Source organism: Camponotus floridanus, unplaced genomic scaffold, assembly GCF_003227725.1.
Source record: "Camponotus floridanus strain SB8 unplaced genomic scaffold, Cflo_v7.5 scaffold115, whole genome shotgun sequence".
In the NCBI taxonomy this organism is placed as follows: domain Eukaryota; kingdom Metazoa; phylum Arthropoda; class Insecta; order Hymenoptera; family Formicidae; genus Camponotus; species Camponotus floridanus.
In genome coordinates this window covers 165,680-182,551 of record NW_020229232.1, presented here as the reverse complement: position 1 = coordinate 182,551, position 16,872 = coordinate 165,680, and the positions used below count along the sequence as shown (strand labels likewise).

Here is a 16,872-nt window from a genome sequence, read left to right as displayed (position 1 = left end):
ATACGTGTATACACATAATTACGCCGCAAGTACGTGCAAATACACCCAGCCAATTAACCACGAAAACGGACCCATCCCCGCATCCTCTATAGTTCCTCTCCCTCTCTTCCTCTCTCTCTCTCTCTCTCTTTATGCCACAGCACATTCATATCGCGTTAATACTAAAGGGCCGGAGAGTACAGGATTCCCGCAATACGCTTACGTTGTTGTTGCCGCTGCATCCGATTTTCCCTAAAACATTAGTCTACCAACCAGCGTACAAGCCTAATTAACTCTTTAGAGAGAATTTTTTTTCACGTTAATATTTAGATGCCGCGAATTACTCATTTTATATGTACCTGACATGCCGGAAGAAAAATTCATCGTGTGCGAATCGACGCGAAATCGCCTCTCTTGAAATGGATGATACAAGTGTATCATATGTAATAGGTAATTTTTAAACAGTTTTGAGACCATCTCTGTGCTCCTTAAAGTATAATTCGAAGAAATCTGTTATAATTTATCGGAAATATCGTATCTATCTTTTTATTTTAATCGAGCTGCAATCTTATTCTCCCGTCTTTTATCCACTTTGCTCATTTATTCTCTCACTATCTTTCTTTTAATCCCCGCTTCTGTTACATTTTCTACGAGCGTCCTTCTCCCCTTGTCCGTCCCTTTCTCTCTCGCGCCCATCCGCACGTTCGCACACTCACATCATGCACACACACACACACACACATACACAGACACACACACACACACACACACACACACACACACACACACACATCAGCAAACCGCCTCGTTATACAGATACACGGATGCGTCTCGTTTCATCCCTGGTAATTGCTTATTAAATTCCTGGGGGTTGAGGTAAACATCCCCCCCCCCTTCATCCTCTCTTGCACTAACCCTCTTCCACTTGCCTCACTCTCTTGCAAAGCTATCGCTATTTCTCCGTCTACCTGCAGTGGAAGGGAAACGTCCGACAGAATTGTTTTCCCCTTACCGTGAAAATATGCCGCGGGGTGGATCTTGCTGCGTAATTGGATTATTAATTAGATTGTTAATGAGACAAATTTCACGTCGAAGGGGATCGTGAACGAATGGCATGACGAAGCGTCGCGTCGACTTCTCAGTCGAGCTCTTTGTTGATGAATCTTAAATGGAAACCTTTGAAAACCAATCATATCTGCTTTATTAATATTGATTGAATATTAAACGAACGTTTTTTAATTATAGAATTTGCTTATATTATAATAATATCGTTCGTGTTACGGAACGCGCGCTCCAATATGGATTTGTACAAAGTCGGGCGCAAGGATGTGCAAAGGTTTCGCAAAAAATATATACTTTATTGCAGAATTTACATCGGATAAAAGATGACGTCGATAATCTAATTTTCCTTTTTCCATCGATTTTTATTCGACGTAGCAAAGCGCGTGGATTTTCGAAATGATTTCTCGAGGTAAACGATATATAACATAATAACGGTACACTAATTTATCGTGCCGCAGCCAAGTTATTAAGCCGTCAACGTAAAACGGCTCGGCGCGAAAAGTAATTTCCGTTTCAATTTTGATCCGATCCGCGAGTGATGCCGGAAATTCGATGACGCGTTTCGGCCGGCCCATAGTTGGCAAGATTAGAACTCGTTTCGAAATGCCGTGCCACAGGTGGTTGCCAAGTGTCTCATTCCGCGGGTCACCAAATTTTCGACGCGGCATATCGGTTTTATTGGTATATCGAGTATTTTCTTCGGCGGTCGCCGCTTTAATGCGATCGAGTTTTCGCGCGTCCGTTTCGCGAAATCCCGCGTTCGTGTTAAAGTCGTGCGAATAAAATCGCACCGGTTTACAAATATGCAGCGTCCATTTACGAGTCGATCGAAGTTTTTAATAATTTTTTAATCTCTAGAAGCGAAGTCGATTTGATAATTAATTCATTTCCCATCCATATTATAACGAGCATTGGAAAATTGTCGAGACTATTTTTCTCGAAAAAATCGAAAAATCGGGGAGAGACGGAGGGAGGGAAATGGACACGGAGAAATCATAAAAATTAACGGAATTCACATGTAGTCGAAAATCAATGCCCGACGTTTACGAACTGGCCGGTAATGGCCGATACCGTCGCGCCTTATCCTCACCGTCCTTCTTCTTTCGGTCTCTCGCCGCACGAGGCAATTATCCTTAATTCGGTCCCGTGGACTCTGCTACGGCATGGCGTGGCGCCCCTACCTGTCTAAAGGAAAAAAAAAGACGCGACACGCCAGAACGCGATGTCGACCAGAAGAAATGTCGTTCAATCTACATAATCATTAACAGAAAGGAAAATTTATTTAATCCTGCGGGCGAAGAACTTGTTATTTCCCTTGAACTAATTTGAATACATTTGCCCCGTGAACGCTAAATTAGAATCCAATTTCGGCGTAATTTTGTGCTATTAAATGCGATTGGACCTACCTCCCCTCCCCCGCCGGATCTTCTCCACAACTCCCGTGATACGCACTATTGCGAGTCGTCTCTTCTCTCTCGCTCGCTCTTTTGCGCGCTGCATCTCTCTCCTCGGTCTCTCCGTTACGCAAACCCTACCTTTGATAGGGATGCTATCTGTTAATTTCATTTAATTAAGCGTATGTATACGTTATTACGTTGGACTAAAAGATTTAACCGCTTTCAGCCGAGATGAATGTTAATTTTAAATCGGCCTTAAAATAGCGCATATTCGATTTCACGCACAGATATTATACAAAACGCAAGAGCGGACGAATAGCGCGAAATAATGGAGGTTCTCCTCGATGAGGTATTAAATAATCGTCCAATCAACATTCGGGGAACCAAAAATCTTTAGGGAGTAATCTGCATGTTAAGAGGTAGTCGATACCTTTTTGCCTAGCTCGCCCGGTCCACCGATTTCATCATACGTCTTTTCGCGAGCCGAACGCGGATAAATGTAATTGGACTCTTTTTTAAACTCGCATCGAATAAACCAGAGTGTGCCTTTGCGCGATGTACAGCCTGTCGTCAGATCGGAGGTGCTAATTGCAAATTAAACCATAGAGAATCGATGCGAAATTTGTTTCGGCAAAAGGATTAACCTCTCTTTGCGAATTCCCATTTTTTATCACCTCGCAATTTATTTCAATCCTGCACAGTACAATCAATTATCCGAAAGAAAATATCAAAGCATTAGAATATATTTTTCATCGTGAAATTATCGCTCGACTATTTCCTCTCGAATTTTTCATTCCGAATTTCACGTACGCGGGGGTGGGTGGAACGTTCGAATCGCGAGGGGAGGGGAGGGGAGGATGATTGTACCGCCGCGTCCAGAAATGGGCATTTTTCAAGCTCTATCTGTCGGACACACCGGCGTGCGTTATCTTCCTCGCATTCGTCCCTCTCGACGGGCAGGGGGAAGGGGACGGGCGGCAGGAAGGGCGGGAAACCGAGCACCGCGGGAGTAAGTTGCGACCGCGGGGGAGCTGAAAGGGGTGGATGCGGGGGAGACTCCGGTAATGAGGGAATGCGTGCCGCGCTCCTGATAAGGGTGTATCTGCCGCTGCACTCGTGTTTATATCGTGAGACGTCCGCGTTACGCAGTCGCGCGCTTGTTTTTATTAGGCGTCCAATAAAATTCCCCGCGTTATTTTTCGCGTAATTTCAAGTAGCGTAGCGAGCGTATCGTCTCGCTCGATAAGCAACGATTCGCCATTTAGCGGGAAACTAGGTGGGATATCTCGGGGAACAAAATTCCGAGTAAAAACTCGACGAGAAAATTGTAGTCGCAGCCTGATTTGAAATGTCGATTGCTATCGCGTTATCGTTATCGTCGATGATTTCCACATCTCCAGCAACACACAGTAAGATTCTCTCGAGACTGCACGTATCTCTCTCTCTCTCTCTCGAACTGTACATTCCGAGACGAGCGAGAAAATGTATACGTCTAGATTAACAGAATTTGTGTCTCGTTTTCTGCCCCTTACGAGTGGTTAAATTGATTCCAGGCAAAACTAGCCGTCATTATCCGGCCCGAGTTATCTGACGTAATATTAACGACGTTTCGCTCGCCGGGCATTTATTATTTAATACTACGAAACAATTTTACTCCGGAATATATGGAATCGATTCGGGACGAAGCATCGATTTTACGATTACACGCGCGTACGAGAGGGGTCTGTGTGTTTAAACCGTTCCTAGATATGTATCGATACACGCCGAGGGTAACAACCCTGGCGTTTTATAAAGCGCTCTTGTAGACTTAATATTTCAAAGATTCATTAATAATGGTGCAAAGTGTCCGTCACAAGATACTTCTCGCTCGCGGGCTGAAAAAATTGTCAGAGCGGCGGTAAATTAATACGTGAAGTTAATACTGAAATTAATTAGTTTCTTTATAAATCGCCAAGTAACTCGGACAAGAAACGCTCCGTCGTTCGTATCATCGCGGACTTTGATTTCTGAGTGACGTTGTCCTATATCCGCCGACATGTCGCAAGACGTAGAAGGAAAAAAAAACATCAGCGACACTAGTCTATCCTTTTATTGGCCGGCGATTGCGCATCTGACGACGCCGATCGTAAATCTGGCGACAAGTTCGCATGCATATATATATATGCGATGCCATATATATATATATATATATATATATATATATATATATATATATATGGTCGGTATTTAACTAACATCGTCGCAGAGCGCGCGTAATATCATCCGAGTCGGAGAGACGACGGATAACTCGATGCACCAAAGTGCATACAGGCCGCGTAATGTCCGTTGCGTCGCGTTCAACAAAAGTTTCTAAACGGTACGGTAATAACAATAATAACTTTTGCAACTCCGTTGCGCGCACGACGACGAGGCGAGGCGGGACGAGGGGGGGACGAGGGGAGGCGAGGGGAGGCGAGGAGGCCGCCCGCGCCAACGTTCGTGCTCGTGCTCGTGCTCGTGCGACCACGCAGCCTCCGGCGCGTAAATTGAACGTCCAACTTGTATTTATATGATAATAAGCGCGTTTAAATATACCCAGTGTATCTAAACTCGCTACTTAAATATCGGACGATTACGTCGGCTTTCTTCCGGACGTCGCTTACCTTACGTTGCGCGCGCGCCACGAATCTATATACGTGTAATCATATATATTATATGTATACATATGTATGTATGTATGTGTCTGTATGTATGCGCGCATAATAACATCCAGTAGCCACGTATTTACATATTTAGAGAGCCCGCAACTTTCCACGAGTTTCAGTTAAACGCGCCTTTATCCCTCCGAGAGTATCTCCTCCTCTCGTACTCGCGCTTTCTTACGGGCCCGCGCCTTTCCTCGTCAACTTTCCTCCTTCAATCTCTCCCTCGATATCTTTTTCCCTCGTATCCGCGTGCATCTCGCGTGTCCCTCGAATGCGTTTATCGTCTCGCGTTCGATCGATTTTTTTCAAGCATTATATCGCGACATTCATATACGTGCCTGCGTTTTTCAATCAACGAATAAACAGATTTTATCGCGCGATTTGCGAAACGTTCATTTCTCTCCCTCTCCCCCCTCCCCTCCCTCCCTCTTTCTCGTTCCGCCTTTCATTGTATTTCTCCCAATCTTTCTCACTTTCTCTCTTTTGCCGTTGCACGGAATGGCGGAGGATCGGTGAGGTGATACAGGAGGTTGGTTATAATTTTAATGACGGCGTGTCCGCGCGCGCAGACTATTAAGAATACGCGTCGCTAGAAACTTTTAACGAGACGCCGTGCCGCCCCTCCTCTCCGCTCCTCTCCTCTCCTCTTCTCTCCCACGTCTCGTTTCTCGGTTCCGCGCGGGACCTCCGTCGACGGTGGGCGGTATGAGAGGAGCGAAGCACAGAGTAGACCAGGGGAGGGAAGGAGGGGGTTATGCGGTAGTAGGCGACTCGGCATTATGTATTTTATAATGATCTCACAACAAAATTGCAATTTGCAGCGAGCGATGTCGTATCTTCTACGCGCGCGCGCACGCGTTTTCTTTGCTCGTCTCTCTTTCTCTCCTCTCCCCGCGAACCCTTCCCCTCCGCGCGCCTTCTCTCTCCCTCTCTCATTCACCGCGAGCTTTCTGTCCCCTCGCCAGCAGGGCTGGAACGGACTGTGTTAGACGCCCCGATCGAAATAAAAGATTTAACGTCGAAGCAAGTAGACGAACGACTTTTAAAAGTCATACGTCATTAAAGAGGTCCGTTATCCTCCTCGCAATTATTTCTCCACCTGATCTTTCCAAACGTCACAATTTTACTTTCGATAATGGAATTGCACAACTGAAAAGGTAGATGTAGGCGTTAACGATCGAAACGTATATACTTAATTATTCTCGGAGGAGACGTAAAATTCTTATCTAGGTTTCCGTCGAGTTAATCGAAATTCGCTCGGCGTCGAGGCGGTTTCGCGTAACCGTTCGCCCGGTGTTGGCAAAGTTGCCTACGTGGATCTCGTTTCTCGACGGCCCTGTCGTCGGTAGGTCGGGCGCATTCTCACACCTGCGAGAACGGCCGCTTTACCTGCCTGCTGATTCAAAAGAAGTTCCTCTCTCTGTGTCGTCATCTCTCCCGTCTGTCCCGTCTCGCTCCTGCCGAGCGCGCTCTCGTCATTTTCTCGGTTTTTCTTTTCACCTCGCCTCCTCTTCCCCCCCTCCCGTCCCGCCCTTTCCTTCCTCCTTTTCCACAGACACGTCGTTATCCACACGTTTAACTCCGCCGCCAGTGGTCTACCTCGAATCAAGTATCACATGTACCTAATGGCGCGGATTTAAAAAGCGCCGCGCGTTCGTGGAACGGGGCCAGAGGGGTGGGAGGGGGAAGCCTCGAGGGAGGACCGGTCATCTGTTTAATGCCGCTTTGAAATTTTTATATACTTACGCATATCTTAGCATATATCTAATTTACATTTATATATAGTATGGTAATGCCATTAATTAGGAGCGCATTCTCGTTACCATATTAATTTTATTAAAAGAATTTAGTCATTTTCTCTATGCTTGGCCAACTCCCCGTAATCACGCCGTTAGAAGATGGAGGGAAAAAAAAAAAGAAAGCGAGAGGAGAGAACAATTTACCGTGCTCAGAATAAAAATCGCAGATACGCGACGTAAGTATATTTATATATACGCATTTATTATGTGTGCTCGCGTGCATCTGCAGTTGTGTTAATCCACACGCACACGCGCACGCACACGCATACGGTACCAGTCACGACTGATCGATGCTTCTGCCGCACGACCCGCTTGTTACGGGGGTGGCTCGCGCGGAAGAGGAAAGGGGTACCCCGGGATGGACAAACGGGGGAGCTGGAGATTAGACCAGGAAACAAAGCATGCAATCGGAACGTTAATTACATTAAAATGAATTGGAGAGATCGGACTAATCGAAATTGTCTTGCGTCGGCGCCGAACAATCGCGCTGTAATGCGAAATCCAATTTTCCAAGTTAGATCACGATAAACCGCAATATCGTCGCTGAGGAAAACAGCTCCCTTACGGATCTTCTTTCGAATTGAATTAAAATCCCGCCGTCCCTTAGACCCGACCCGTAATATATAACGACGCGAGATGAGAGAGATTTGACCGGTAATGTTTTATTTACTTCTCGTTTCCTTATTATTCGCTTACTTTATTATTTTACCTGGCATTTATAATTATTACGTCTCCTATTTGCCGCGCATTTTTCTCCCGCTCTTTTTCCTCGGTAACTCGCCACTTTTCCCCCCTCTCGTCTTGTTTTGTTCGCTTTCGACGCGCGTTCGTTTCCGTCGCTGCCATCCGTTCAATATCTCAGACCAGCTTCTAATACGAGCGCGCGTTGTTCGGCATATACTTCCAAATTGCGTTCAGCGGCTAATAGGAATTTTGATTGACTGAATTAAATAGTTATCGAGGATCCGCGGTGTTCCTTTCCTTTTTTTTCTCCCTCCCTTCTCTTTGGCATCGATTAACTTTATTAGGACCCCGCTCGTTTGTGGGACGTTAAAGGTGGGAAAAAGAGGACAAAGAGGAAGAGGGTGGACGATTCCTCGCGCGCCGTGCGAGCGGATTGCCGGTGAGGCGACAGGGGGAGGGCGGGGGCGAGAGGAGGATGGGGTGAAAGGAAGTTCACCGAGGCAATTTGTTGTTAAGTCGGAACTCATTTTCTAGAACCCACACCCGGCTAATGCCGCGACTGGGCCTGCAGGCCACCTCATTACCAGACCTAGTCAATTTCAATTTAATTTGCCAGTCGGCTGTTTCGCGGAAGGCAGTATGTGTGCACGTATGTGTGGGTATACATGTGTATAGGAGAGAGGAAGAAGGAGAGGGGAGAAACGGAAAGAGTGGCGACCGCATAGCTTTTTAATTAAACTGGAAACCGAGGCCGCGATTAATCATTATTATCTAGAAAAATTAAAGCTAGCCGTGAGAATGTGTTTCGCGTGTCGTACGCGTACGCGTAAGCCTTTTGTCTACGCGAATGCGTGTCGTGGGTGGCGAATTTTCTCTCTCTATGCTGTTTATACGCTATCGTGAATTGCGCGTGATACTAAAAAAAAATTGGATTGGTGTTTATTATATCGCGATGTTCCGAGAACAAGTTTATTACTTGTGATTCTGCGAAGAAAATAACGAGTTTTGTTAACACTCTGATAAATACTCGCTATTTCTCCTTTTATTCGGCGGGGGATCCGAAACGGTGCAGAACGAATCTCCTAATTGAATCCGATAATTGCAAAAATGTTACGCGGTGTTTTCGCTTACGGGGACAGCTTCTATCCTTCTGTCATCAATAATTATCATCAAAGAGGCGTACTGGGATACGGCCATATTCAAGATACGCGGAATCAAAACGAAGACTCGGCGCACAAAGGCTCAGCCGTGTTGCTCCGAAATTTGGATTTTTAATCGCACAAAGCGCTAATGAATCCATTTAGCCTCGCGAGAGGACTCGACCCGCTCGACCCTCGCTCGATACAAGGATCTTGGATAAATGGACAAACGAACCAAATAATTACGCTAATTAAAGCCGCCCAATTTGTGCTTTAGACAATTAAAGTGCCGAGGGTAAGGTAGTCTAACTCATTAACAGGCGGGAGTCGTTCACACAGTCGCGCATCTCCCGTGTGTGAATACGTCGTTTCGACATACGTGCGCCCGCGCTCCCGTCCTTGTGTTTCTCTCTTATTCTCTCTTGTTAGCGATAGAACGCGCCGCTGTGTGCGGCAAAGGGGCACGCATAATGAGCGAGGGTGCGAGGGTGAGAGAGGGCGATCCGAGGGTGGAGGGCGCACTTGCTCGTGAATCTTTCGAAATCGCGCAGCGCGCCGTTTATTGCAATATAATCGAGAATCGTACGAAAAATCACACACACGTGCTGCATACACACGCACGCGCACGCGCACACACACATATATATTATTAAACTCGCAACTTTTATCGCGTATTTATTTCACAGATTCAAATCCGTCGTGCGATCTAATTGCCGAGAGATCTCGCCCGGTTCGTCAAATTATTGTATATTTCGTTGCGAAACATACGTGTGACATGCGCCTTTACAGACGCTTGTTAGGGCATGGCAAGATTGACACGTCGGTCGCAATTAAAACGTAAGGGGGCACGTGGCAAATTGCGTATCAAGTTAGAGGAGTCGGGCAAGGAGGGCGAGGTATTATCATTGATGAAATCAACTAATTAGAAATTGCGTAGACCGCTCGTTAAAGATCGCCCCGCCGACCGTAATCGCCAATTACTCTCTTAGTGCGCGGACTGAACTTCGCTCATTAAAATTATTAAACGCCGCCGGCTCGTATTTGACGTGTTTCTATGCGACCTCCGCGGATTGTAGCTCGCCGAATTTTTACAGTCCATCGGGTCCGTAGAAAATCACAAAATTGCGAATATATCTTTAACCGCGATTTTTTAGCGCGAGTCTGTAATCGATTTTTTTTTTCTCACAATGTACATAATAAACACGAATTGTGCTGTACACACGGAGAATACAGATGGATGCAGGAAGTAATCAACTGTGCTCGTAATTAAAATACAATTCAACTGATAAAATGCATACGTGCGAGATAAATCTTGACGCGAGCACTGTTTTATCGAAGATATATCGAAATTATTATTAGTCAGCCGGACGACTCGATAATATCGCGTCATAATAGACGGTCTTCGTTGTCATTTATCATTTGCCGACGAGCCGTTACTTTCGATCAATTATTCCACCAGTACATGCACCATATTTAGCCTATTAGTACGAAACATTCGATGCCTAATTTAATATAGCCGATCTCTTTGATATCACAAAGATCTATGCAGATGTTGGAGCGATAAAAATTGTAGGCATTTCAACCGCATTCGCTCAATCGTTTATTCAGTTAATCAACCATCGCATATTCTTATAATGTATATACGTATGTATTCTTGTCTCGTATACCTTAAATTATTAATGACTCCATATATGGAATGCTTCTTTTAAATATTAATTATTAAGTAAGGTAACGAATAATTTGTATCCAATATTTTTTATAATTATCATAAATAAAACTCGCGGATAATCGAAAATTCTTGCTTGTCATCAACTTTCCAGGATGGTCACGTAAAACACGCGTGAATAATGATACTGGTAATGACGTCGGGCGATTAAGAGGCCAGAAAGAGAGAGAGAGAGAGAGAGAGAGAAAGGGAGGAGGAGGAGAAGCAGATTTTATGGCTGATCCTCGATCATCAACTGTATAATTCCTTCTATCCGTTCTAGCTGATTGACTTGGCCGTCGGTCTCTAATTAGCAATTATGGAGAAATCGAAAACGCAGAGCGATTCGGCCGAGCGGCACGCATCTCTGCTCATTAACCTCGCGGAGGATGCGGCCCGGAAGTAGGTACTCGGTTAGGTTGATAAAGACGCGGACGCAATTAAAACTTACCGCGTCGATTTATTTACGAGACGCGTGCAAAACTCTCCGTTTAGAAAACGTTGCCTTTGATTAGGATCTCGCCGTGTGCGCGATGAACAGCCGGCGTATATCTTCAGCATCTTCCTACGTAACACAAGACTAATCAGCTAACTCAACTGGTTCGCAGGAAATTGAATTAATAATGCGATAGAATTCCCGATAACGTCGTAGAGTTTCTAAATGATCGTTTTTACCTACCTATTTATTTACAGCTACATACGCGAGATGCCTTACAGCTGTATATGTGATTATCATATTTAATAATACGTGATACATCGTACACGACAAACCTCACTTTTACAAATCGTGTCAGGTTGCAATCATACGCGAACGAGGAAATAACGTCGCGCTCGACGAGAATCTCATAATTTTTCAAAATTAGTCAATCATCATTTCCTTCGAGGATTATCCGGCATCAATTTGTTTGTACCCCCCATTTTTCAGCGATAGGAGCACGCATTTAAAATTGAACCATTGCGAGTGATCGAAGACAGATCGCAAAAAAAAAAAAACAGAAAGAGAAAGAGAGAGAATAAAAAGAAAAGAATTGAAACGTCATTCGGCGAGTAATCATCGAGATACTGGGCCGCGCTAGCGCGATCAGCTGTATCTCCGACAGATAAATTAGCAATTTAATTATAGAACTGTCAGCCGGTAATTAAATTAATAACGAGAAACCTCAAATCTCTCTCTCTCTCTCCCTCTCTCTCTTCCCCTCCCCCTCCCTCTCTCTCTCTCTCCAATCCACTCCGTCGTCGTAACAACCTTATGCGCGCTCTCGAGTAAAGTCGGACGCAAATATCGATATGCCAACTCCCTATTGCGTGTTTCAAAAGCCGATTTAATTAAATATTTCATTAAATTTAAATGGAATTTGATTTTAACTGCAACCCGTCTCCATACGACGCCGGAAAACATCGCAAATTGATCGTTAGATCGCGGGAGGTCTCTTTCTAACTTCGGGAGAGGATCAGGATTCGCGACGAGATGATGACGTGCGTATATTGGTACGTCTCTTTCGCGGAAGAAGTCCTTCTTACGACGTTAGCCATTGAGGAGATGTGAAATCGTGGCACTCGCATCTCGAATCCCCATTCGACGTATCTACGTAGACGTATCTTACATAGCTAATTGCTGCATAAACAGCCAGTTTTACGAGCCAACGGGTACACGGCTGACAACCGCTTGGCAAACATTACCTGCCATTAACGCGCGCGTTACATCGCATCGCGTCGCGTCACGCCAGAGCTCCAAATGCCACGAAATTATTAAAAATAATCTGAGACTCACGTCGGAATATCTGGCATGGATGTTCTTTGTCAGATTCCGCCGACGTTTCGAGTAACTCAAACGATTCTTCCTAAGCCGAAATTTCTAAACAATCCCCAATCACATTGAATACTGAATCTAATCACATGTCTATCACATGCTTGCCTTGTTGCAGGATGTTCGGTAGCGGTGGCGTCTGCGCGAGTTGCGGTAACGCAATACCAGCGAACGAACTGGTCATGAGGGCCGGCGAATCGGTATTTCATCTCAAATGTTTCAACTGCAATAAATGCGGCGGCCAGCTCGTCTCTGGCGACAGGTAAAATTCGAGGGAGATATCTTCCTTATTATCGTTATGTCTTACTTATTCTATCGCAGCAAAGACAGCGCTCTTACGTGACACGCGACTCTTTCGCTTTTTCAGATACTACTTGCTATCGGGCTCGCCAGTCTGCGAATCCGACTGGCACAAGATTGTCAAGTCGGGTGTCACGGCAGCGGCAGCCGCGGCGGCTGGCAACAGCGGCGCACCTGTTAGGAAAGGTAAGGTCGGCAGGCCTCGAAGGAGCCGCGAATGAGGTGGCAACCCGGTCGGTCGCCCGAAAAAGGTGCAGCCTTCTCCGCAGCCGACGCCCCCCGTCGTCGTACCTTCGCCTCAGGTCGATGTCGTGGACGTCGCCGTCGGAGTGGATCCCTATTCGCCGCCTCCGCCGGGTCATCAGCATTACCACCATTATCATCATCACCACCACCATCATCAGATGGCACTTGCGCATCCGAGTCTGGCGGCCCAGCAATCGCACCTGCAGGCGTCCGGCTATCAGGATTGGTCGCCCTGGACCCAGGATACCTGCGATTAAAGCTGCTGCATCGCAGCAGAATCGAATCCCAAAGGACATCGCGATGAAGAAGAAGCCTACCCTATGCGTTGCGAGTCCGGGCTTTCCAGGGGAATCGCAAGAATAGAGCCCACGTAGCCGTCCCTTGGGACCGCCGTCGGTGACTCTATCGGTCGAGTGTCTCCGATATACTTGGCGCCGTGATTTTGAACGCGTTTGAACATGCCGCGGCAGCCAAATGTCTCCGAACATGGTTTCGTGGTGTTAAATATACAATAATTGAACTTGCCGCGGATATACCGAGCGATCTCTGCGCTCTGACGATGTTGACATGGCGAGTGTGTATGAACTTGTTACGGATGCCGATCATTTCTGGCTCAATATCACATCTTTAAATTTTAAGCATTCGAAATTGCAAGATATCTCTATAAACTTGACACGAACGCCGTTTTCATTTTACGGTACATGTTTTTTAATTCAATATTGATAAACTGATAAAATTGCTTAAAGCGTTAATCCTCGCGAAATATTGCAGCATCTAAAAATTAAATAATGCTCAAGTTAAATTAGCAATTTAAAACATCACTTTTTGAGAAATAAAAATATACTCTCTATGCATCTGCGACAAGTTGAGACACCCGATATCGCAGAAACACCACCGTCACGAATCCGCCGGTTTTCTTAATAATAATCTTTGCTCAATTGTAAAGAATCGAAGAAAGTCTAAAGTATGCACGACTCATCGTGCATGTACCATCAGTCGCAGTATAATGACGTCAATTTTCTTCTTTAAAACCCTTCACAGTCATCGTATTGCGATAATCTCGACAAATGATGTGGAATGTAGAATTCGTTGAATGGGCGCACTCTTTCACGTGTTTGTGAAATATATCGAAATAGCTCTTTCTATGGATATCATTCTCAAAATCGCCAGATTATTCCGATATCAAGAGTCTGCTTCATTTTTTTATTTCTGAATGATTAAGAGATTATTTTCAACTTACCATTTTATATCTGATATGTCAGTTATTCTTGAATTTTTGCAACAGGGCATTTAATTTTTTGTTGTCGCTACTTTAAAGGCAATACACATCCCTAGAATGGCATCGCGTACTAAATCCGACATGTGCGATCGACGAGAATCTAATCACGCGAGAAAGACAGATGGCAATCGGAAGAGAAAAAGAAAGAGAGAGGAAGAGAGAGAGAGAAAGAGAGAGATAATTCAACGGAAATCGAACAAGAGAAACGACGATGGCGCACAAGTTCTGTGTGAACCCTTAGAAAATTATTTTTCTTTCAAAATCATCATTCCCGTCGATCCGTCGCTACGCTTCGTAAACTCATTAGGCGTCCCTTGTTCCCACCATCGTTAATTGAGTGTCGAGGTGAAACGAACGACACGGAATTATCATTCGAATCCTTCTTGTTAGGCATCAGCGTCACTTTGCCTGTCTCTTTCTCGCTCTTATTCTCTCTCCTTCTTTCTATCTATTTCTCTTCTTTCTCTCTCCGTTTCGCCCGTGCTTCTACTCTCTCTTTCTTTCTCGAGAATTCATTTTCAAAGTCATTTTCAAAGTAACATAATCAACTGAGTCTATTGTAAAAGACGAAATTCGTTCTTCGCTGCAGAGTGTCGATTTCTGACACATCCGGATCAAATGTATTGTAAGTGTAATCGTAAGTACATTACGATATGTTACATGTAGGGTGGAAAATAATCGATGTCGTTCTCGAGGAAAGAACAAAGCTCAATTGTCACGAAAAATATTTCTCGCGTTGTTTAGCGAAATCTACGTTGATGCATTGATTGTTAAAGTTGGATACGCAAATACAATATAAACGAACAGAAACGCATTTGCTGATCGTAACATTATAATTTCGAAAGAAGAAATTCCTTCGAGTTTAATTAAAAATTTTTTTTCTATCACAGTTCTTAAATCCTTGGCATTTATTTGCGAATTTTTTTAAAGAGCAATCATGTGTCACTGGCACAGACGGATGTAATGTTTGCAACAATTATGTACGTTGTTATACATTAGTGCAATTCACGGCAAGCAAAAAATGACATCGACCTAACGCATCGAAGTACGAAGGATTCACCAGCGGAATTTCAACGCAAAATGTATCACAAAAGCGCAAAGTTGTTCTATTACTCGTTTCATTCGTCAAATACTCTCGTTTTAATTAATGACCTCGCACGCGTCGCGAAGAATGCCAATTAAGAATCCTTTACATCCTTGGAGAAAGTTTACCGAGACTTGTTGCGGGTTAATGTACCGCGTAAATTAAGCCGCAAAATCGTGCGCCGATAAATTTTTCCGAATGAAAACGGCGTGCGCTTGAGAATCATGTGACATTATGGATTCAGACTCTTCAATGAAGCGCTCGGATTGCGGTAAGAACAATCACTAGTCGACGCCGCCAAGGATCAAAATCTGATTTCTGTCTAACATGACTCTGTGGGCAGCGACGCTGACGGAGAAAGTGAGAGAGAAAAGTGGTGTATACAGAGGTGTACAATGTAGGTTGAATGAGGAGTCGCGCTGGATGGATTTTATATCAAGGATGCACAAACTTTTTCGGCATCGACTCGAATAAATCAACATAACATTTGCGACAAATTTTTAACCGTGGATGTGCACGAATAGATAAATAAGAAAAAAATAAATAATATTTGCGATATCTTTATTTTTAAAGCTCTCTCTATCTCCCTCCTCTCTCTTTCTCTTTCTCTCAAATGATTTATATAAGTTCTATTATTGATTAGAGAATATATTTTTATCCTCCCAGGTCAGACTGAGTTTAATTGTCATTTATTCTCGCTTCTTTCATCTTGAATCGAGCGTCTCGGCTCGAGCCGACAACACTAGATTCGATCCGAAGTTTGTGCATCATTGGATTGTGTAATTTAATCTTGTATATATAAGGTACATTTTGTATATTGTTAAAAGTTTGTGTGATATAAATGGTTATGTATTTACTATCGAGCGCGAACGGCGAATGGGGCTTCCGCGCGATTATTCTACGGACGATTAGCCGACGTGCGCGACGTGCCATGTGGTTTTTCGTGGTCCTGCATCGCCAAGTGCGTCGCATGCAGTGGCGCCTTCCATCTGCCTTCTGTCGACGAAGATAGAAACGCAAAAGATAATTTGAAATCATCATCGGCTCTCCTTCCGATCAATTTTTCAATGCCAAGTAATCGCTTCGTCAAATTATTTGCCCCGAATGTAACGCGAATATATAAAAATTTTACATCTCATATTTTCATTCGTCCAACATTTCATTGACACGTAATCTCTCATCTCGGGCTGATGTAATCTCTCGTTTCAAATTGATGTACAATATAATATTTTACATTCGCGATCGCAAATTTTCACGAGACTCACTCGCCATCATATAATTCTCGAATCATTCGTAATTTCGAAATATTGTTGCGCAAAAGCCCGACCCGAGTCGATTTGCAAAAAAACGATTTTTGCTCTTTCGATTCACGCAAACGAGAGAAGCAAGGTCCGATTGTCGGAGACGAAGGACGAATTAAGAAACGTCCGGCACCGTTTGATCTCCGATAAATCGAATCGCAATGTTGTAAAATCTGCCCTGCGTATCGCACTTGGCATTCGGCGGGCCCACGGAAATGGAGCGAGCACCGGATGTCCCTCTGGCCGAGAATGGCACGCGCGCGGACCGCGGAGCCGGTCCCATGCGCGCGTCTAGTTAATTTTGTTATTTCATTTATCTCGGACTCTTCGTACTCGGGACCCGACATCTGTATGTGGTTTCGCGGCCTCTTGTAAAATACAATTACACATGGAACACACCATACAC

General features: G+C 44.6%; 1 protein-coding gene across 3 annotated transcripts in view; it reads left to right on the top strand.

Annotated features, from left to right (window-relative positions):
• Nucleotides 1–16,781, top strand: part of LOC105258880 (LIM/homeobox protein Lhx9) — a 169,932-nt gene extending 153,151 nt beyond the window's left edge. For all 3 annotated transcript variants that reach the window (XM_011270440.3, XM_020029889.2, XM_011270439.2), the window contains 2 exons: nucleotides 12,375–12,518; nucleotides 12,624–16,781. In XM_011270440.3, coding sequence (XP_011268742.1) covers nucleotides 12,375–12,518; nucleotides 12,624–12,777 — 298 coding nt within the window. In that variant the 3' untranslated portion in view covers nucleotides 12,778–16,781. The remainder of the gene's footprint in view (nucleotides 1–12,374; nucleotides 12,519–12,623) is intronic.
• The last annotated feature ends 91 nt before the right edge of the window (nucleotides 16,782–16,872 follow it).